Here is a 23,023-nt window from a genome sequence, read left to right as displayed (position 1 = left end):
TAAGCGGACGTCAAACCTTCTTTCTTGATTACCGATGGCGACTACAGTGTGTGACCTAGCTTTTTGCATCTTGTTGTCCATGTACTTCGTGACTCTTTCACAGTACCGTGTATTTGGGTTGTTCAAGATATGCTGCTCTGCTTTTTGACGTCTATCTCTGAAATACTTGACGGTGCCATAGAAAATACCCTCAACGATGGCTGTAAGTGGCAATGCCCGGTTTCCTCTGAGGACAAAGTTGTATGTTTCCGCGAGGTTCGTTGTCATGACACCGTACCTTGCTCCATGTGTGTCATGTAGCAAAGACCACCTCTCCAGAGGCTCATGCTCTATCCACTGCTCGAAGGTTTTAATCGACCTCCCGAGCCTTCTCCTAGTACCAGGTGGGTCAAAGCCTGGCAGGTCACATAGCCCAACAGGCTCCTCCTCCACGGCCGCTGTTCCTGTTGCCAACTGTGCAGCTACTGCTTCAACATGTGCCCTCACCGCTGCATCTCTTGCAGCTTTCCTGTCCCTCACGTGTCTCTGCGTGCACACATTAAGTCTGTCGCGTATCAAATTGTACTTCCATAACTGGTTCTGCTTGCAGAGTTTTTTGAACAGATTCATCAGGTTCTTATTTCTAAACTGCGAGAAGAAATTAGCCCCCAGATGGCGCATGCACCAACGGCTCTGCAAGTCCTGCCATGGAACTTGTTCCTCAGGGCCTGGGTTTGTCAGTGTCCTTATCGCACTGAGTATACCTACATGCCTGTCATGAAGGATGCACACATTGGGCTTCTCCTTCACAACTGATATTTTCAACTGCCTGAAGAACCATGTCCAACTTTCAATGTTCTCACTCTCCACAAAAGCAAATGCCAGTGGGACGACTTGATTTTGGCCGTCTTGACCTATGGCTGTCAGGATCTGACCCTTGTACTTGCCTGTGAGAAAAGTACCGTCAACACATATCACCGGTCGGCAATGCTTGAAAGCTTCGATGCATACACCGAAAGAGAAGAAGAGACGATGCAACACCCTCACAGTTGGGAACTCTGGCATGAACATGTCTTGGATATCGATATAGGTGCCTGGATTCCGCTGCTGCAGGGTGTGGAGGAGGTGGACAACAGAGTCATATGCATCAAAATAAGAACCAAATCTCCTCTCAAGCGCCGCATGCTTAGCCCTCCAAGCCTTGCCATAAGAAATTCTGTACTTGAACCTGGCGAAGACTTTTGTCTGGACTGCCTTCACTTCCATAGCTTTGCCCTGCACTATCTCATCGTAAAACAATCGAGCAATAAGCGTGGATGAAAGGTTGGCATGATCTTGAGGGATGCAGGGAATAAGACAAGTGTGATTAACTAAGTCACTTATCACCCAACTTGTGCCATACTTAGGGAGAAAGCCGTGCACCCTGGCGGGACAATCTGCGTTCTTGCATACCATTGTCAGGAATTTCTGACTGGACACCTGAGCTGTGAAAACCCTTTGCGTGGACATTGCCCAATTAATTATTGCATCCTTCAGGGCTTGCTTGTTCGGATACATAGCACCCGTCGCAATATTGTTCTGGTGATATTGCCAGGCTGAATCATGTCCATCATTCACGGTCATTGCAGATGAGAAGTCATGATTCCACCATGCAGGATTCGGGACCTCCTCTGCATTTTCTTCTTCATCTGACTCGTCAGAATCATCGGCATGACCCCTTTCAACATCGGTGTCTTCTTCTTCCATCTGGTTCTGCATGTGCCCATCTACCTCGTCAGCGTCCACCTCGCCATTGTAATCACCATCGGCATTTCCTCCTTCTACCTGACTACTCTGCCCTGGTTCATAACCATAAGCATTTCCTCCTTCTACCTGACTGCTCTGTCCTTGTTCGTAACCATAAGCATTTCCTCCTTCTACCTGACTGCTCTGTCCTTCGTAGCCACCCTCGCCTTCATGTGCAGTGACCTCCTTCACGACGGGAAGCACTAAAGCAACAGGATTGCATCCCCTTCGTTCACAACCTTGTAACCACCGCACCCAATCGGAGTCTCCCTCTATTGGCCTCAAATAAAAGTAAATTATTGAACTTGACCGTGTCCACAATGCATGAACACCGACGGTGTGTGTTTCAGTATCAAGACCTAAACTTGCCGCAATCCATTCTTTCAACTGACTGACAGACCATGTTTGTGGTGCGCTCATTGGCACCTCTATGTGAGTAAATTCACTCAGATCTGCTCCCATCTCAGTTGTTTGGACAGTACCAGGACCGTAGTAAAATCTGAACTTCACTACATCGGACATCTCGACTCACCTATTTTTTTTTCAACAACGAAATACAAGTATTAAGCAACAACTTAATATCCCCACTAACAAATATTAGACATGTCTATATATTACCTAGCTATATATTACAGAATATTAACGGAGCAACTAATACAATTCACACACCTACAAGTATATTACGAATATTTGCCGTAGCAACTACAAATATTGACAGATTAATATATTTGACTGGACTGCCTATATTACGGACCTTTTTTCGGAACTACTACAAATACTGACACTCCTAAATACTTGACATCCACATATAGTACGGATTATTACCGGAGCAACTACACATTTTTACACAACTAATTAGTTGACATCTAAATATATTTACGTATACTACCGGGGCAAATAACAATAATCGCACACCTAATTTATTTCACATCGAAACATATTAACAAATACTACCGGAGCACCTACGAAAAATAAAATGTTTGCTGAAATATACCCTTGAAGCGTGCGTGCGAACGAAGAACGACGAACGGGGGCCACCAAACTGCCGGTGCTCCGCCTCCAACGAAGAACGACGAACGACAGCTTCACCTCCACCACACTGCCCCAACTTCACCACCACCACACTGCCCCAACTTCACCACCACCACCTCCACCAAAATGCTCACCACGACCACCACGAGCTACCCCATCAGTAGATCGAGACCTCTTTTGGCTGCCCTAACTGAGTTGAATCCATTCACGGTGCCAAAATCGCGAAAAACTTACTCATTTAGGTGTATAAATTGGTGGCATTTTTGTGTAGAGAGAGGAGAAGGTAAGAGAAGAAGAAGAACAGAAGAAATGGGAGGAAGGGGAGGATAAGGACGCAGGGAGCAGCCGGCCAGCCGCGCGCGAGGTGGGGCAACACTCTGTCGGCCAGCAGCTGGCCGATCGGCCCTCGGTAGGCCGACAGGGGCACGCCGGCGCCGACAGCTCCCTCCCTCCCCCTCGCGACGTGGCCAGCCCAATCAGAGGCCGACGCGTGGCAGGCGGGCCAGCAGTCGGCCAGCAGCAAGCCGATCGGCCTGGTGTGGGCCGATTAGGTCCAGTCGGCCTGCAGCGGGCCGACGGTGTATTATTTTTGAAAATTATTTTTTCGGCGTAATATTTGTGTAATTTAATAAAAAAGTGTATTATTTAAAAAAATAGCCAATTGCGGCACAGGCGGGGAGGCCAGCGGAACGTTATCTTTGACTTGGCGGTGGCAAAGCAATTGTAATATCAGCGAACTCTAATCTTGGAGCGTGATGGCCGCACGATTTATAATGGACGGCATCCAGACCGTTCGGATCTGTTGCAAAAATCCAGTCGGCAGGAAAATATCTTTTTCGTTTTGCAGATGCCGCCTGCTCACGTCTCAAGTGGAACACGAGCTCGATCAGTCGAGGAATACCTTATTTATCAATTAACCAACCATCTACTGAGTATGGCAGCCAGCATAGCAGAGTACCAGACACGAGTAGTAAAAGCTGGGCCAACGGACGCCGTCGAACATCCAGATCTTGTAACTCCCCCCGACCTCTCTCCCCCGAGGCGGCGGCGCCGCGCCGCCCCCGGGGAGTCCCCGTCCACACCGCCCTCGGCCCTCCCCTCCATCGCCTCCCACTACCGCCGCCATCGCTGAGGACGCCGAGGGGCGAAGCCCTTGTGGTGAGGCGGCGGCGGCGCAGTCCTCGGCTGGCGGTAACGCGTGGGGGCTGCGACGTCCATGTCCCTCCTCTTCCAACGGCAGTGCGCAGTGGCTAGGAGATCTCCGGCGGCCGTTTGGCGGATGAGATTTTGGCTGCGATGAGATCTGATCTGGGCCCGAGGGGTTTAGATCGAGATCCACTGCGGCTGCACCTCGTCTCGACAACGGCAAGAGGAGATCCCCCCTGGGTAATCTTCACGGCATGAGGACGTCCGGCTCTCTTGGCCCGGGCATGGTGGTGATGGCTGCCTTCTTCACCGAAGGTGGTTGGCCAGGCTGGTAGTGACGGATCTTGGATCCCACTATTAGCACCGGCGACGAGTTGGGGAGACATAGTCGCCGGTGAAAACCGAGCCGACTCCGGTCATGGCAGGCGACGGCGGCGTCTACGTCATTACCTTGATGAAGGCATCGTCAAACAACTATTGTCAACCTGCTCGTGCCGCTCCGGGAGAAATCCTAAGATCACCGGATCGGACGATGGCGGCGCCGCGGTGTCGTGTTCCCTATTGGGGGCATCGTTTGTGGAGCAGCGCTGGATGGAAGAGGCGTGAGGTGGTGTGGCGTGCCTTCTCTCGCGTCGACGACGGCGGGTCTCGGCAGCATGGAGCAGCAGGGTCTCGCCGATGGGCGTGTGATGATGGACGAGCGCAGGATGGTGGCGCTGTCTGGCATCGTGGTGGCGTCGACGACAGCTAGACCGGGCAAGGTAGATGCAGCAGTACATCACTGAAGATGGATTGGTGGCAGGTGGCTGCGGCGGCCTCATACCCGGCAGGCGTCCTGGTTGAGGAGTGCGCCGGACTGGTGGGTGCCCGATACCCGGCAGGCGTCTTGGTTGGGACCTCAGGTCTTAGATGTTAGGTTTGGCTGCGAGGTCTGTTTGGTATTAGGCCCAGACTATCAGCATCCCTACATCAACTGGATAGGAGTAGCGACAGATGTTGCCTAGACGGTGGCTTTAGTCTTACTGTTGTATGATTTTGTAAGGTCTTGTGTGAATAATTAATAAAGTGTTTGTATGCATCGTCCAGATGCAGAGGCCGGGGATCCTCCTCCTTTTCTAAAAAAACGAGTAGTAAAAGTTAGTGGTGGATCATGATTAAGATATGATAGCTGAGGATTGCACATTACTTTGATGTACATGTGGTAACTCCAAGTGAAGACGAGGTGCTAGAATTTGGCCAAGTTGATTCAGGTATAGTACAATGACTTGTAGAAAAACAGACAAGCGAGAGAGGGGCCAAGCTGTGAAGTTCATAGGGCCAATAGCTTCTGTGCGACGTTTTTCATGCGAATTGGAAGGAGTGCGATGTAGTTCGAATGAATGGCTGTGATGCGATGTCTTCGAAGCCAACAATAGCTCCAATGCAACATGGCTCATTTTAACCGTGAAATGAAAAACACGAGGGGTTAGCGATTTGACTTATGACACGCGGGACCCACCAGTTACTCGCATGCGGGTGGGACCCACAACTTATCCACACAAGCATGCCCGTGCTCATCAACGTGCCCCGACCCGAGCCAGCCACGAGCCCGAGCCAGCCCGCCCCCCTCCATGCTTGCCCTGCCCCTTTCCTTTCCCACCTTCTTCTTCCTCTGCTCCGGCAACGAAGCGCGCCGCCGGCGAGTGATGTCTAGCTCGACTTCGGCCACCCGCCAATCATGGACGCAGTATGGTCCACTGCCGTTGACAAGATGCCCCGATTGCCCGTGCATTGAGCCTCTGAAGCGTTTGACTTGTGTGAGGGAAGAAAATGGCAACCGTGGGCGCGAGTTTGTGAAATTCTTGAGCAAGCCACAGCCGGGGCAGGTTAGATCTGTGTTCTTGACCAATCCTATATATGGTCTAATTTCTCCAGATTTCTTTCTTTTTTCCTCGAATTAGGGCGGTGGATCTAGGATTCATGCGCCGCCGGCCCCCTGTTTTTCAGGTTATGAAGAAATGTGGGCATTTTGAGTCGCTCGATGACTATGTTGAAAGATTGAAATTGGAGGGATCAACCCCAACCCAAGAGCTCAATTTTGGGGGGCGGCTTGCCATGGAACAAGCCCCCAATTTGGCGGACAGAGCCAATCCGATGATGCACAGTGCAGAACTGAAGTGTGAATTGAAGAAAATGGGCAAGCAACTAAAGCATCTGATCGATTTGAAGCAGCAAGCAAATATGATGGCTGGAGCATTTTATTGTTGTGTCATTGTTATGGGTTTATTTTACTTGATGTTCATCAATCGCTAGAATTTGTTAGAGTTTCAGTTTGTGTGTCAGCTAGTTTTAGGGGTGCCCAGTAGTTTGAGTTAGCCAGGGATCATTTGTTAGATGAATTTGAATTTGTGTGAAGCAAAACTTGCTTGAATTATTGTAATGATATTCTCAGGGCCCCTATTCAGTGTTCATGCTCTGTTTTCTCTGTTTTTGTTCTTCAGTTAACAGAGTACACACCCAAATTCAGTTTCTAGTAAAAAACAAAACTGGGCTAGCCGTGAGAAAATAACCATGCCCAAATAGAGACCAGCCCACCCGCGTAGGGGCACCAGCCCACCTCTAACTTCGGCAAATAAAATGTTACTTGTTTTTACTTTGGCCTTTTTCTTGCACTAAATTTTGTGATGGATCATTTTTTGATGCACTAAAACTAAATGTTAATTGTTTTTATGCATGTCTATGGTTCCATGAACTAAATGAGTTGCATGCTTGCATGAAGTAAATTAGTTTGCATTTCCTAGTTGCATGTCCATAGTGGGTTTGCATGGGGCTCCTAGTTGCATGCCCATGGTTTGGCCAATATTTTGAAGATGGTGTGTGTGGTGATTGGGGTGTAGCAACCCGGGCCCGTAGCAACCCATAGCAGTACACAAATAATAAGCAAGAACAACCCATAGCGATCTACAAATATAGCACGAAACACACAATATATATAGTAGCATAACGATTATATAGAAGCATAACGATTGCAACCCATAGTTCCACGATAGCCTTACAACTTAAAATACTAATACAACTTAATAATAGTAGCATAACGATTACAACTTAAAAAAACTAATACGATAGATATATAGCAAGCTAGATAGATCGGGGGCACCAAACGCGGGTTCTTATTCTCCTCCTCCTTCGGGTGAACAACGCCACCTCGCTCCTCCGGGCGCCGCCCTTCACTCCTCCCCGTTGTTGATGGGGTACGGGAGCGTGTGCATAACGCCATTGTTGGGGAAGATGTTGTTGAAGTCGGTGAAGATATTATAGGTGGTGAAAACTATGAACTCACAACCAACCCAATACGCTCGCCTGAGGAGGTGGAAAGCATCGAAAGGGTTAGTGAAAGTGGCGAGGAGCCCAACCACAACGCCGTTGTGGTTGACCTCCTCAAAATGGTACATCCGAGGAGAGCCGCGGGGGAGGTGGCGGAAGCCGGCCGCAAGGAAGAACTCCGTTAACTCCCTTGCGCCCCTCCACCTCGAGATCGCCCACACCCTAAGGGTTCTCTCTACATACACTCCTGCTGGGTAGAGCCTTTCCGGCACGGTTGGGGGGAAGCGGTAGGTGGGGGCGTTGTACTGCATGGTGGCGGGGTGGCTCGAGGGCTCGATCGGGTTTGATGGAGAAGAAGGAAGAAGGATGGCAGAGGAGGCAGAGGATGGGGTATGGATAAGGAGGGAGAGGAAGACGATAGTGCCCGGCTTAAATAACCCAAGTGCGACGTGGTTTCACCCCGTAGAATTAATGGGCGGGCGGCGTTTGGTGGCGCCCCATGAAAGTGTGTACACGAGCGTGGGAAACGGGCTGCGATGCTTCTGTGCCACCGGTCGCGGGTCAAGGGGACGGGCTCACGCACGCGTCTGTGCCGTCGTGGGTCAAGGGGACACGCCTGCCCCGAGTTCTCTGCGTGTGCTGTCCGTGCATGCATGCCGTATTAATTTGCCCATCTTGCTAGGGTCTGGCTAGAGGGCAACGTTCGGTCGATGGGAGATGTGACAATAATGGACGCCTTAATTTGCTCATCTTGTAATGGGAAGCACGCCGTTTGAACTGCATCGATACCCATCATGCCAGTATTGTGTTGTTCAAAGAGGAGCACGCCATGCACCGCACGCCATGCACCGTTGGCTTTTTGGTTGTCTTCGTCGGGGTCTGGCTGCTGCATTGTGGCCGCGTGCATGCTTTGATGCGACGCTGCATCGGTGCTAATGGTACGCATGCGACAGCTTACTGCGTCGATAGGGGTGGCGGAGCAGGGCTACGTTGAGGGCATGCATGCTGCGGGTAGGCACGGGCACGCATGGAACGATGGAAAGGGCACTGCGTAGGCTTGGTCCATGCACCGCGTCAACTCGTGCCATTGGATTCAAATGAACGGTCCCGATGCCCCAACGAGAGAGGCTGATCCAAACCCCACTGATTCAACCAATCAGCGCGTCTCATGCGGATCAAAGGACACTGTAGCTAACCCTAGCGCCTGATCTCAACCGTCCATGCACAGCGATCGATGACCCGGTAGTGTGCGGGGTTTCGAGGGGTTTTGAGTGATTAGGGTTGAACATAACTAATTTGAAAAAAATCAGAAAAATATAAAACTTGCGCACATAGTCTTATTATGTCGTATAGTAACGAGAAAAAAAATATAAATATGGTTTACATACATTTTTATGAAAAATCCTTCACTAAATTGTCATTCCTTGAACAATGTAGTATGGAGTTCAAGGGAGAGAGTAGTGGGCACCCGAGAGTAGGTGGGGTTTTGAAAATGAAAACTGTGAAACCTCACCAAAACTTCATTTTGGATTGATTAAGAAAGATCTTAACTTACTTTTCTAATTTTCATGTTTTAAACTTGTTATATATATAATTTTCTATTAAACCTTGTTTTTTCAAAAAGAAAAGAAAATAATAGAAAATTAATTCAATAAATAGTGAGACTTCAGTTTTACATTATATAGGTAGAATAGATGTGTAGAAAAATTATTTGGCTGGTTTAGACAAGGTGCCAAAAAACTTGCTTAAATATGAGGCCGTTTACCCTACCTTTGGAGGTCATTTGAAACACACTTTTCATGACTATGAGTTCAACTTACCAAAAGGGCTCGGATTGATCAGCAAGCAAACATATTTCAGTTGAGGTACTTTAGATAGCATTAAAACATCAATACCTCATCCCTAATTCAAATTTGAGCCCAAATTTGAATTTAAAACAATGACACAAATATTATCTATTATTTTATTTGGCTGGTTTAGACAAGGTACCAACAAACAAGTTCGAATAGAAACACGGGGATACATAGTGACTACTAGTACGCACCAAGTTACAAATATTATTACATGACACAAATTTTCAAACTGTTCTCTGTTCTACCTCTTCCTACCACGCCGTGTGCCCTTCTTCGCCTTAGCACTTCTTGTTTCTGGTTCTACTACACACACAAGTTCACTGATCATCTTGGTTTTCTTCACTAGTCTTTTCAACACCCTCGAGATCAGTGTCTTCAGTCTGAATGTTGACAGCAGTTTCAGTTTCTTCGGTGTGTACCTCAACATGGGTGTCTTTAGTCTGAACCTCGACACGCTCAGGTTCAGTTTCAACCTCGAGAGCAGTTTCTTCAGTCTAAATGTTGACTGCAATTTTAGTTTCTTCGGTGTGCACCTCCACATCAGTTTTTTCAGTCTGAATGTTGACTGCAGCAGGATTTTCTTCAGTCTGCTCAGGCTCAGGCACACTTCTCTTCTTTCTACAGCCATTGACTCTTGCTTTTTCTGTTGGCCAACACTATTCAACAACAAGGGGTTGACTTGCTCGCTTCCTCCTGGCCATTGGGAAAATGTTATAGATATAGTAATTGGAAAAAAGCACCAAATCAAAACACAGACAAATAAACAAGAACATACTTTGGCTTATCAGGAGTGTAACGGCATTTGACAGATCCCACTCTGTGCCCAAGTTCCTGGCACAACTTGCATCTGTTTTTGTTACCTTTTTGGGCCCTTTTTGGCTTTCCATCTTTCTTTCCCTTCTTACTACTCCCACCTTTCTCAAACCATGCCTTGAATCTACTCTGTTTAGGCCTGCCAGCCTTTCTTTTCGTCAAGGGAGGACACATGGAAAATTCAATCTCCACTTCAGGCCACTGAGACTGATCTGTAAGTGCTGGAATTGGAGTAGCATATGCAACTTTGAATCTTGCTACCGAATAATATTCATGCAAATATGGGTGCATGTTTATCTTCGGTTGGGATGCTAAGAAAAGAATGGCATGCTCACATGGTTTACCAGTGTGTTGCCACTCGAGGCAAGTGCAATCATGCAATTCAGTGTTAACAACATGTCTCCTTCCAGTTTTGTTATCTCTAACTTCAGCACCCCAAGGTGAAGATTTTTCAACAAACAAATGTGAAAGACTTCTGCTCCTATTGACCACCTGTTGTACCACTGCTGGAAGCTTATCACCTTGCAGACAATCACCTATCCTTCTTCTCAATTCCCACAACCGCATGAGCATGATCCTGATTTGGTCAACCATGTCATGCACAGGCAAATCTTTTAACTCCTTCACCTTGTTGTTGAAACTCTCTGCCAAATTGTTGTTGATGTGGTCACACTTGATGGCAGTGTTGAATGCTGACCTGTACCATAACAAAGAATGGTAGGTGTTCAGCCATGGACCAAACTCATCGCATGCTGCCATTATCTTATCAAGATGATATTTGTGTGTCTGTCTAGTGTAAGATCTTGCTGCTGGCCACATGCGCCCAAATTCTTCTCCTCTAAATTTTTTGATCAAATTCATCCACAAATGACCGAAGCACTCCCTCTGCTCAGCATGTGGGAAAACATTTTTCACTGAATTTTCCAGCCCCTTACATGCATCTGTGTGTATAGCCAAAGGTGACACTGGCCCTAGGCATCTTTTCAACTGGATCATGAACCATGTCCATGAAGCCTCTGTTTCTGACTGAAACAAGCCAACAGCAATAGGAAACATCCAGTTGTGTCCATCTAGAGCATTGCATGCTGCCAACTGACCATTCCACTTGCCTGTCAAAAATGATGAGTCTATGCTCAAATATGGACGGCACCCTGCTTTGAAGCCATCGATGCAAGGCTTCAAAGCCATAAAAAACTTGGAGAACTTGACTTCACCTTCGGCTGATACCTCAGTATCTATCTCCACAACACTGCCAGGTGACCTCTTTTCCACCTCTGCTTTGAAGTTGTAAAGCATCCTAAATGTATTTGCCCAATCACCATATAAATTTTTCATTGCCCTTTGTTTTGCCTTCCACACTGTGGTATATTTCAGTTTAATGGGGTACATCTTTTCCAAGTCTACTTTGAGTTTCTTGGCAGTAGTGTTTGGTGTTTTGGCTAAAATTGGGGTGATCTTTTCTGCAACCCAAAGTTGTGATGTCATGGTTGATACTCTCTGTGAACTTGTAATACAAGTATGTTGATTGGGGATTTGGTTAACCCTAACAGTACTTCCATCAGGTTGCAGTCTAGCAGATATGTACCACTTGCAAGGCTTGACACTACCATCAAATCCTCTGCACCTCGCATAAAACTTCTTTCCATCAGTCCAAACAGTCTTGGCATCAAACTCATGTTTCACTGCATAAGTCTTGAAACACATCCTAAACTCCTTCATGCTTGGGAACAACTTGCCTACTTCAATGATAGGGTTTTCTTTGTCATACACATGCACCGGCTCATCATCATGTGCATCATCTATTTCATCTGTAGCTTGTTTCATCAATTGTTCATCTACATCTTCATCAGCATTAGCAGGCAAACTAGATTTGCCCGTCTCCTGCTTATCTCTGTCATCGACTGGAATGCCAAAAAGTTTGGCCATCTCAATGTCAGGCATTGGTGCAATGACCAAATCAGTAGGCTCATCTAATTCAACTACATTCCAATCAACAGTTGCTGCAGTTTCAGTTTCAGTTCCAGTCACCTGTCCCTCTTCGGCTATTACTGTAAGTTCAGTACACATGGGAATCAATGGCCTCTGTGTAGCCCAATCATCATCTACCATCTGCGCAGCCAAGTGTGATGACACATATCCAACCTTCGAAAAAATATTCAGATCAACGAGCTCAGCAAAAAAATTAGCCCGTTTGCTTGTCCAGCCGTTTTGCCGATCGATTTCTTCAACAATCTGTTCACCATCTTCTATTCTCACATACTCTCCTTTCCAATCATCAAACCGCAACAGTGATACTTCTTGCTCTGGACCCCAAACAATATTCTCCCCAATTTTTTCCACCCATTTCTTCACTGCCTTCTCTCCCATGTTCTGTAGAACTTGTGGATCAATCTCTGTAAACTCAACCTCCCATTTAACAATTGCGTCTCTCTCAATGTTCTGTATGCTACCATCAACTAATTTTGCCTTTGATGGAAAGAAATTGACCGTCAATTCGAAGGTCCGAGCGGCAGCATCCCCTCTGTCAGTGGCGGACAGTGTGAGCCCGTGAGAAAGAGCAGACGAGGCCCTAATTGCATGCAAAATTGGATCGGAGAGAGGCGCATTACCTATTCGAAGTTGAATCTGGCGGCTCCATCTCAGTATGCCCACGGGCTCCCCTCACAACCTATCGACTCAACAAGCAAAAACACAGGAAACGAGCTGGGATCTACGGGCCCGAGAGAGGAACGGGACTAGGGTTTGAATTCACTCACCATTTTCTGAGGACGAAGGCTCCGCCGCCGTTGAGAACGAGGGCTCCGCCGCCGCCACCGCCACCGAGAACGCAAGATCCGCCGCCACCGGTGAAAAAGGGGGGGGCAGAGTGGCGGGCCCGGCACGGTCGGGCGGCAGGGCACGGTCAGCTGTTTTGAGGACCAGTTAAGTTGGACCCACATGTCCTAACATAAACGGGCTTGGTTGACGACAAATTTAACCCCATTTAACACCCCATGTGGCCCTGGGCTATTTACACGCTCAAATGTTTCGCATCACAGCCATTCATTCGAACAACGTCGCACTCCTTCCAATTCACATCAAAGACGTCGCACAGGAGCTATTGGCCCGAAGTTCATACCGTGGAGGATGCCGCCGATCGTGGGGCCTCGTCTGGACGCCGGAGCGGGGGGCGTCCACGTATACGTCTGCTACGCGCCGAGATATCCCGTCCACGTCGGCGAGGAGTCGTCCACCCCCGTCAGCGCCGGCACCGACATAGTGGCCGTCGGGACGACTTGTCGCACGAGCGCGGCGGCGAGGCATGACCTGACGGGGTTGATGGCGGGCCCCATCAAGAGGTCGGAGAGGACTTATCTGTGCAGTATAGATGGTGGTCGTCCGGGCGGGAGACGGGGAAGGTAGAGGGGAGCTACGCCTACTGTCTCCCCAACGCGCGCGTATCACCTCCGTTTATAACGTGCAGAAGAGGGAACTCTGACCGTAGCATGCATGTATCCTAAACGGATTACTAGTACGAGCTACTGTTGGCATGTCTCAGACGAACGCCACGTTGATACTAGTAATCCACAGGAAAACGTATGCCAATAAAAATTAGGCGGTAAGCGCTCGCTTAGAGCAAGTACAATAGGATAGAGTCAACAAGCTGTACGGAGTACAATAATATTTCTATACTTAGTTGGAGGAGAGATGATAAAAGAGAGCATGGTTAATATATAGCCGGCTGCTGGCAATATGATTTGCCACGTCATATATAGCCAAGTTTATAGCCCACAAGTACAATAGCTGGATATAACTAGGAAAACGTTTGTATACGGCGGACCGGCCGAGCGTTCGGCCGGTCGCGTGCCGCGCGTCGGATCAACTAATATTGTGCGTCTCCTAGTACTCTATGCTAGACACATGTCTAGTGGGCCAGACGCACATCATTCTCTAATCTCTATCCAGTACGAGAGTTCCCCTGCCTCGTTCCCAATCGTGGCTCTTATCCTCTCCCCACTCCTCGCTTTCCCTTGCGATAGATCGCGCCGGCCACCATTATCACTGCACGAGCCGCTGCAAACTCCCCTCTTCCACCCCCATCCATCCTCCCCCTGCCTTCATGCCGACAAGCCGGACTGGGCCTCCGCGGAGCTTTTTGTTGCAAAACACCGTCCAGTCCTGCAAGCCTTCAGGGGGCGGGGCCGAGTGGGAGACCGGGTGCCGGTGCCGGAGCTAGGACCGGTGCCGCTTGGTGTTGGGACCGACGCTACCCGGTTCTGGGACGGTGGCCACTAGATTGAAGACGACGGCTACAAGTGCTGCAACCAGCACCCATTGGTGCTGGATATAGTGGCGACAAGTGCTGGAGAGCTGCGGCGGCCGGCGGTCAGGGCGTTTGAAACCACGGCAACAAGTGTGGGAGATCCGGCGAGGTTCTTTTTTGCAGGAAGGAGCCCCAAATATTTGCTACCATTGTCTTTTTTTTTGCTGGAACCAGTCATTTTTTTGCTACCACGGTTGTGTTTTGCTGGAACCAGCGTACCAATTTGCTACCATCATGTTTGATTTTTGCTGGAACCAACCCAAAATTTTGCTACCATGTTTGTTTGGGTAGAACCAGAGTACCAATTTTGCTACCACTGTTTTTGCTGCAACCATTCTTGTTTTTGCTACTACGGTGTTGAGGTTGTTGACAGTTTTTGCTACTACGGTGTTCAGGATCGATACATATGTTGATAGTTTTTGCTACTACGGTGCGATACATATGTTGATAGTTTTTGCTACTACGGTATTCAGGCCTGATACATATGTTGACAGTTTTTGCTACTACGGTGTTCAGGATTGATACATATGTTACAGTTTTTGCTGCTACCATGGATGAACAGGGGAAGGCCATGTAAATGCTGATACGGGACCATTGGATTTTTTTGTTGCATTTGATGGCCCCGAGCGTTGGAGGTTTGATTCGACGACGAGCGTCGGGGGCGAGACGAACGGGGAGGGCAGGAATTAGCTCTGTGGGACGCGGTGGCGAGAGGGCGGGCCGCCATGTTTTTCTCAGAGGAGGGGGTGCGAGGGGTGAGGCGTGTGGGGAACGAAACCAATCGAACGGTTAGACACAGAGGGATCGAAGGGTTGCGCGACGACCGGCCGAAATATTGGGCCGGTCGACCGGCGCCTAGTAGTCGCCATATAAATATGTATTACTTTGTTGATACATGGCACACCTCACTCTCTCACAAAGTGCCTAGGAGCACGTGTTACAGCCGGCTGTTAACTAGTAGCCCGCTTCTCTTCTCTTCCATCTTCTTTCTCTTCCAACTAAGCAAAAATATAATATTTAATGTATTACAGCCCGTCTACATCATCTTATTGTACTTGCTCTAAGCGGCTCTCATGCAAGAGCCAGCTGCAGCACGTGCTCCTAGGCACTATGTGAGGGTAAAAGATGAGTCATATATTAATAAAGTAGCACATACTTATAGCTAATTGTTATACATGTTGGCTATAAGGTTGGCTATAGATGGCATGGCACTTTTTTTATAGCCAACAGTTGACTATACTATTAACCATGCTCTTAGGCGTGGCTAGGCGCTTAGAACAATTGCAATGGTGGTTCCTTCAAGGTGTCGGCGTGGAACTACAATGTGATCAAACGAAAACAATAACACAGCTTTAAACATTTATTGACAGTGTTTTCTCAGAAACACAAAAAAGGGGATGAGATACTCCCCATCTGTCTTATATTATAAGACGTTTTTGGCATGCACGTATAAATCCTGTCACGTTATGGAAATTTTATGCTTTCCGCTTTTACCCTCCCGCCACTCTCTCGCCCGCATCACTCGTTTCCCTTCACTCTCTTGCCCGCACCGACGCTCGCCTCCGCCGTGCCACCCGCACCGATGCTTTGCCTCTGCCGCATCACCCGCACCGACGTTCCCCTCCCACCCGCATCTTTCGTTCCCCTCCCACCACATCTTGCTTCCTCTCCCTCAACCGTGTTGCCGCTGCCCAAGATTTGATTTTGACTTCCGGAGAAGCTGCAAGAGGAGGATCTGTTGTAGGAGGAATTGTTGCATTTGTGTAGCGACGAGGAGCTGCTGGATCTGTGTGGCGGCGAGGAGCAGCCGGAGCGCCACGAGGAGCACCGGAACAGTGGGAGCAGACATGAACACCACAACGACGACGACATCGGAGCGCCTCCCCAACGGCCACGGGGAACATGGTGAGTACTCTCCCCTTATATTGCCCTCTACTCCCGGTTCTGCTTGTCTATTTTGATGCTTGTACTCTCAGTTCTTTTGCTCATTTGGATTGATGAAACTGCACATTGTATTCCCCTTCTATTGCTCTCTACTCCCATTTCGCCAACGGAGTATGAAATTGCATATTGTTAAGCTCTCATTTGGATGGATTTAAAAAAAAGGAGGATGTACCCTCGGCCTCTGTATCTGAGCTGTGCATGCAGCCATTTTATTAATTATTTACAAAGCCCTTACAAGGTAATACATCGGTAAGTCTGAAGCCATCATCTTAGCAACACATGTCGAACTTCTATCCCCGTGATGAAGGGGTGCTGAATGTCCGAGCCTAATACCAAACAGACATCGCACCAACACCTAACATCTAATGCCGGATGCCCCATCCAAGCCACAATACCTGGACTGGGTTACACACCGGTCCGACGCACTTTCAGTGGGCACCAGATGCGCACGCTGCAAGGGCCGTCATCTCCTTCATCCATTGATCCATCCTCATATCAGATACTGACGCATCAATTTTTCCAAGCCTCTCTGCCATCGACGCCACCACGACGCCAGACAGTGTCGTCCTCCTGCACGAGTCCATCACCACCCATCGGACGTCGAGTCTCCGCTGCGCCACGCCGCCGAGATCTGCCGCCATCGATGTGTAGGATGAAGCGCCGCTTCACCACCTACCGACGCCCAACCACCAAGCCGTCCACATGTCCGTCCAGCCGATGAATGTCTCCAAAGATGATGCCCCCATGGGGGTGACGACAAAGACGTCGCCATCATCCGATCCAGGAGGCCCCTCAACACCTCCAACGAGGGCTACGACGCCCACGGTCAATGGTAGCCTCCTCCAGATCTAAGATTTCCCCCGGAAACAATGGAACGAGGGACGCCCCCACCATCGCCTCCAACGAGGAAAACGACACCCACGGGCGTCGCCAACGATGGTGGCATCCTCACCAACTTCAGCAGCTAGGCTACCATCTCCTCCTTCACTTGATCCGCCGTTGGGAAGCCACCGTGAGGCAACACCCGCCGACCAGATCCCTTCAGCTAGGCCACCATCTCATTTGGATGGATGAAATTGCACATTGTATTGTGCTTGTCTACTCTGATGCTTGTATAGAAAATCTCTAGTACAACTTGTCCTGATGCTCTCCTTCTCATGCATGTCTAGTTCTGATGCTTGTCTTACAGTACCGATGCTTGTCTAGTTCTGCTTGTGATTGAATTTGTGCTTGAAATTGTGCTTTTCTAGTGGCTTTTTTTTAGAAAAGGAGGTCATTCCCCGGCCTCTGCATCGGAAAGATGCATGCGGCCATTTTATTAAAGCAAGTTCAACAAAACAAATAGTCTGGTCTGCAAAGTACAGCTCATAAAAGGAGCGAAATAAAAAATAAACAACTCAACGCCACAACCGGCTGGACGAAAGGACATTAAGGACCTATCCTATTATGCGACCGCCATCCAAACCAGTTGAACATAGCCAGTGCTACCATCTCCCACCGGTTGCACCCAGTAGCCAGTTGCTCCCTGGAGCCCGTAGGAGTGAGTAACGACCACGTACGGATCCATGTCGTAGCCCTGAAGTTAACCTGCAAGAAGTTAATCATAGAAAATCCATTAAAAATCATATCATTCCTGCAGTTCCATATAGCCCAAAGAAGTGCGCATATTCCAATCCGAATACTTGACGCAATATGAGGAGTCACTCCATTTAGCCACGTCTCAAACAACGCGTCAATGCTAACTGGAGGAATAATATTAAAGGCTATATGAACAGACCTCTAAAGTAACTTCGCGAGAGGGCAATCAAGAAATAGGTGTTGGATTGTTTCATCGTGAACACAAAAGCAACATCGTGAACTGCCTACACATTGCCGCTTTAATAAGTTATCTTTGATAAGGATCACTTGCTTTTCTAGTGGCTATATTGTCTCCTGCATGCTTGTTCTGCAACTGTAAATTGTGAGTTTGTGCCTACTCTAGTTTGTGCTCCATACTCTAGCTTGGATGATGTTGAATGGAGCAATACAATGTCTATTTTTTTGCTGTAACAGTGTTTGTAATACTGCAGCAGCGACTGTTCTGATTTTCTTAGAAAGAGGCGAGGAGCAGTGGCTGGATGATGCGACGATGAACAGTGGCGAGGAGTAGCAGCGATGAAGTGCATGTTCTGCTCCCCTGACGAGAAGAGGTGCTTCTCTGCAGCGGTTCTTCATGTTGTGTAGTGATGGCCTGTGATGTTGCTTCTCTGGATGAAGGTGGAATACTATTGCATTGTGATGTTTTGTAGCGAATGGACTAGTGGTGTTGCTTCATCTTCATGTTCTGCTTCTCTGGATGTGCATTAATCAGACATAAACATGAATGCAAATGTTCCTGCTGGAGTATTGGAGTACTCTAGCTTCAGTACTGTAAATTCATGGACAATTTGTAAATTCAGTGCAAATTATCCTGCTAGAGTACTGTTATTCCTGTTAGAGTAGTGGGGATGAAGAAGGAGATCAACGAACGTAAGAAGTACAAGGCGGCGAGGGCGGCTATGGCAGCAGCAGAGCATGTGGCAAGGATACAAGCGGGGCAGGAGGCAAGGATGCAGATGGAGCAGGAGGCAAGGATGGCTGTGGAGTAGGCGGCATGGATGGCGTCCGACGAGTGATCCGGTCAGTCAGTGAGTGATCCGTCACGCTCGAACTTTGATTTCATTTAGGCATGTCCGGGTTATTGAACTATGATTCATTTTGCTTTATCATATTTGTTTCGAACTGTTGAATTGGTATGATTTGTATTATATAACCGACGTGCATGGATTTGAGATGTGTGGACGTGCGACAGCCCAAATGAGGAGCCACCCGACGGTGTCCGCGGACGTATAGGGGGGCGGATTTGCCAAGTCCGGCTATAGATGCTCTTAGATACATGCTAAAATATAGTTTTATATAACGAGAAAGGTAAATTCCGAACCACCGCAATATTGCAACAAATCCGAATGATATATGTAACTTTTGATCGCTAGTTCGGGACGAATTTACCAAGTCCGGCTATAGATGCTCTCTTAGATACATACTAAAATATAGTTTTATATTGCGAGAAAGCTAAATTCCAAACCATTTCTAACTGGATCGTTTCTTTCCCTCGATTATCCCATCACCAACTCAACTAATGTTTACGGTTGTTAAAAACACAAAAGCTACATATTTGACCTTGTATTACTACGAGTTATTTACCCAAAACCACCACAGTTGAGGCTAGGGTAACAACTTGGTACCAGATTTGTGCCAGGGCACAAAAAACCACCGAAACTGCGCCTAACCTGTACCGCGTAGCACTGATTGTTGAATTTACTCGCGAAAACAGTCGTTCTGACCTATTGGGCCCACCTGTCGGGCTGACATGGCAAAGACCAAAAAATTGTCCAACTGATGTGGCAAATGAGACTTGGTCCCCACCTGTCATTGACTAGAAGGTCTTCTTCATATCAGTTTTTTGTTGGGGCATTCCATCGAGCACCTTCAGGGCGACCGGAGAGTTGCGGCCAGAGAACGGCGGCGTGCTTCCCGCATCCTGAGCCCTCACCTGCTTTCCCCCGACGTCGCCATGGGTGCTCTGATCTACGGAAGGACGGAGATCATCGCCGGCCCCCGAGTGCCGTGCATAGACCCGAGCATCTCGATGAACTCCAACGGCACCATGGCGACATCCCTCGTGAGCGCGCCAGCGAGCCGGAGCACGAGCAACGCGGCGAGGCGCTTGGTGAGCTGCGCATCGGTGTCAGCCTGGAGAGCGCGGCGAGGCCCTTGGTGAGCAGCGCGGCGAGACCCTCCGGCGCGGCGCGGCGTGGACCTGGGAGACGCATCCCTGGACGCGGTTGGCATCCATTTTTGAGCGTCGGGTCCAGGCGCGGCAGCCGAATGGCATAGGCGAGGAGCTTCTTGTAGATGGTGTGCTCATGGGGCGAGTAGGAAAAGGAGATAAAGGGGAGTGGAGGTGGGGGCGGCGGACGCCATGGGTGGCGGCAAGACAACGGCCTGGTCGACGGACCGGATGGGCGCGCGGCGCGGCCGCCGCCAGCGGGCCCTTCCCGCGCCTCCTCCCTTTCTCCCTATGGCCGCCTCCGATCAACGCGGCCGCACGCTTACCTCCGAACCAGCCGTCACAGGGGAGGGAGGAGACGAGGAAGAAGAAGAAATAGGAGAAAGAAGAAGAAATAGGAGAAAGAAGATGAGTGACTGACTAGCAGGTCCCCGTCCACCTCAGCGGGGCAAATATTGACTTGGATTAGTCTTCGCCATGTCAGCCCGACAAATGGGCCCAATATGTCAGAACGACTGTCTTCACGAGCAAATTCGACAATCAGTCCTCCGTGTTACAGGTTAGGCGCAATTTTGGTGGTTTCTTGTACCCTGGCACAAATCTGGTACCAAGTTGTTACCCTAGCCTCAATTGTGATGGTTTTGGATAAATAACTCTATTACTACCATATCACCCAAAATTCTGTAATTTTCTCGTTCCTTTCTTGGATTGCCTCTAGCGCATAATGTGTTAATATTTCTCAAGAATTTATACTTGAAAAAAGTTATTAAAATGTACCGTGATAAATTCTATGTAAATATCATGATACAGGCCGGAAACCTGACTTTTTTTTTGAGGAACCGGCAGGAGCACTGCCTTTTTCTTATAGAAAAGATGGCGAAAAGACGCAATTTACAGAGGGGCGAGCGTTTTTAGGGAACGTCGCAGAAACCACAAAAAGACCAACCTAGAAACTAGATTAAGAGGTAATAGCACCGGCAGTCCTGAAACTTGTCCAGGATGTGATGATCTAGTCCAAAACTTGCAAAAGCAAAGCATTGCATCCCACAACTTGCACCCAATGTGCAAATTTGGTCCTAGCCAATCAGACGACGACAAGTGGAGCCTAGTCATCGGAGCCGGTCAGTGCAGCACATTTTGCAATTACCCCCCTGGACTTACCACTAATGAATTCGAGGATCCCAGGTTCTCGGTGTGGCAGAGCAGCAGCCGCTCCTTCTCCTCCTCGGGGAGGACGTAGGCGACGCAGCCGTTGTCCGGCACGTACCCCACCATCCTGATCTGCGACACCAGCCGGCTCATCTCGCCGTATATCTCCGGCGTCTCCGGGTACGGCGGCGACCCGCCGTCGACCTCGAAGACATGGACGCTCCGCCCGACCTGCGTCCAGCTCCACCCCGGCCTGGCGTCCACCCCTCTCGCCTCCACGGCGTACTCGAGGCTCTCCGCCTCGTCGAACATCTGGTGCTGCTCGTACAGGCTCATCATCGCCAGGTAGTTGGCCGAGTTGTGCGGCTCGAGCTTGAAGAGGTGCCTCGCCGCGGACTCCGCGAGGTCCAGGTTGCCGTAGATGGCGCAGCCGGTGAGGAGCGCGCCCCAGGAGCTTGCTCCGGGGTCGGCCGGTGACCGCTCGATGAAGGCCATCGCCTCGTCGAGGTACCCACGCCGAGCCAGCAGGTCGACCATGCAGGCGTGGTGCTCGGCCGTCGGCGCCACGCCGTACTTGGCCTCCATGTTGTCGAAGTACTCCCAGGCTTCGGTGACCAGGCCCATGGATCGGCATGCGGTGAGCACCGCCGTGATGGTTATGCCGTCCGGCTTCAGCCCCGACCTCCACATGTCGTGGAACAGCGCCGCCGCCTCGTGTGCCTGCCCGTGCACGGCCAGCCCGGTGAGCATCGCGTTGCAGCACCGCAGCGGAGGCCGGGCTCGACGCGGCTACCCGCTTGCTGCGCCCCGTGCTCAGTGGTGCGTGCTGTTCACTTTGAGTAGAGTAGACTAGTCGTTGCGCACCGAGCTAGCATGGATGATCTGACGTTTGTGCGCCGGCCCGGTCGCCATTATCCCGTGCAGGCGTGTTCAGCATGCCGCTGCTGGCGCACTACAAGGTCGACCCCAAGCGCAACCGGCTGCTCATGGTGGCCTACAACGCCGAGGACATGCTCCTCCCGCGCGCCAACTTCACTTTCTACGGTCGGCAGCACCCCCTTGTCCATCCATATGCCCATTAAAATCAAATCACTGATGGTACGTATGCAGAGTTCGACGCCGGCTTCAGGCTGGTGCAGAAGCGGGAGTTCGTGCTGCCGGCGCACCTCATGATCCACGACTGGGCCTTCACCGACTCCCACTACGTCGTCCTCGGCAACAGGATCAGGCTCGACATCCCGGGGTCGATGCTGGCCATGACGCGCACGCACCCCATGATCGCGGCGCTCGCGCTGGACCCGGGCAGGCGGACCACGCCGGTCTACCTGCTGCCGCGCTCCACGGAGGCCGTGGCCAGCGGCCGCGACTGGACCGTGCCCGTCGAGGCGCCGTCGCAGATGTGGTCGCTGCACGTCGGCAACGCCTTCGAGAAGGACAACGGCCGCGGCGGCCTCGACCTGCACCTGCACATGTCGGGCTGCTCCTACGACTGGTTCCATTTCCACAAGATGTTTGGTAACGTCGTTGACATGGCACCAAACATTCAGTTGATCTTCTTTTGCGCGATGATGATCCAGTGACTGACCGACATATCCGTGCTCCGATGATGCAATTCTCACAGGTTACAACTGGAAGAACAAGAAGCTGGAGCCTTCCTTCATGAACGCAGTGAAGACCAAGGAAATGCTGCCTCTTGTTCTTACCTGAATAATTGTGTAGTGCGGTTTCATTAGTGCTAAGTCCAGGGGGTAATTGCAAAATGTGCTGCGCTGACCGGCTCTGCTGACTAGGCTCCACTTGTCGTCGTCTGATTGGCTAGGACCAAATTTGCACATTGGGTGCAAGTTGTGGGATGCAATAGTTTGCTTTTGCAAGTTTTGGACTAGATCATCACATCCTGGACAAGTT

The 23,023-nt window shown here is 49.7% G+C and overlaps 1 protein-coding gene across 1 annotated transcript; it reads left to right on the top strand.

The window, feature by feature from the left end:
* Positions 1 to 22,050: 22,050 nt before the first annotated feature.
* LOC123097055 (carotenoid cleavage dioxygenase 7, chloroplastic) lies at positions 22,051 to 22,822 on the top strand. The gene is made up of 3 exons (XM_044518827.1): positions 22,051 to 22,159; positions 22,226 to 22,630; positions 22,737 to 22,822. Exons 1-3 carry the CDS (start codon positions 22,051 to 22,053, stop codon positions 22,820 to 22,822), a joined length of 600 nt encoding a protein of 199 aa, XP_044374762.1.
* The last annotated feature ends 201 nt before the right edge of the window (positions 22,823 to 23,023 follow it).

Source organism: Triticum aestivum, chromosome 4D, assembly GCF_018294505.1.
Source record: "Triticum aestivum cultivar Chinese Spring chromosome 4D, IWGSC CS RefSeq v2.1, whole genome shotgun sequence".
Lineage (NCBI taxonomy): Eukaryota > Viridiplantae > Streptophyta > Magnoliopsida > Poales > Poaceae > Triticum > Triticum aestivum.
This window is presented reverse-complemented; position numbering and strand designations above follow the sequence as displayed.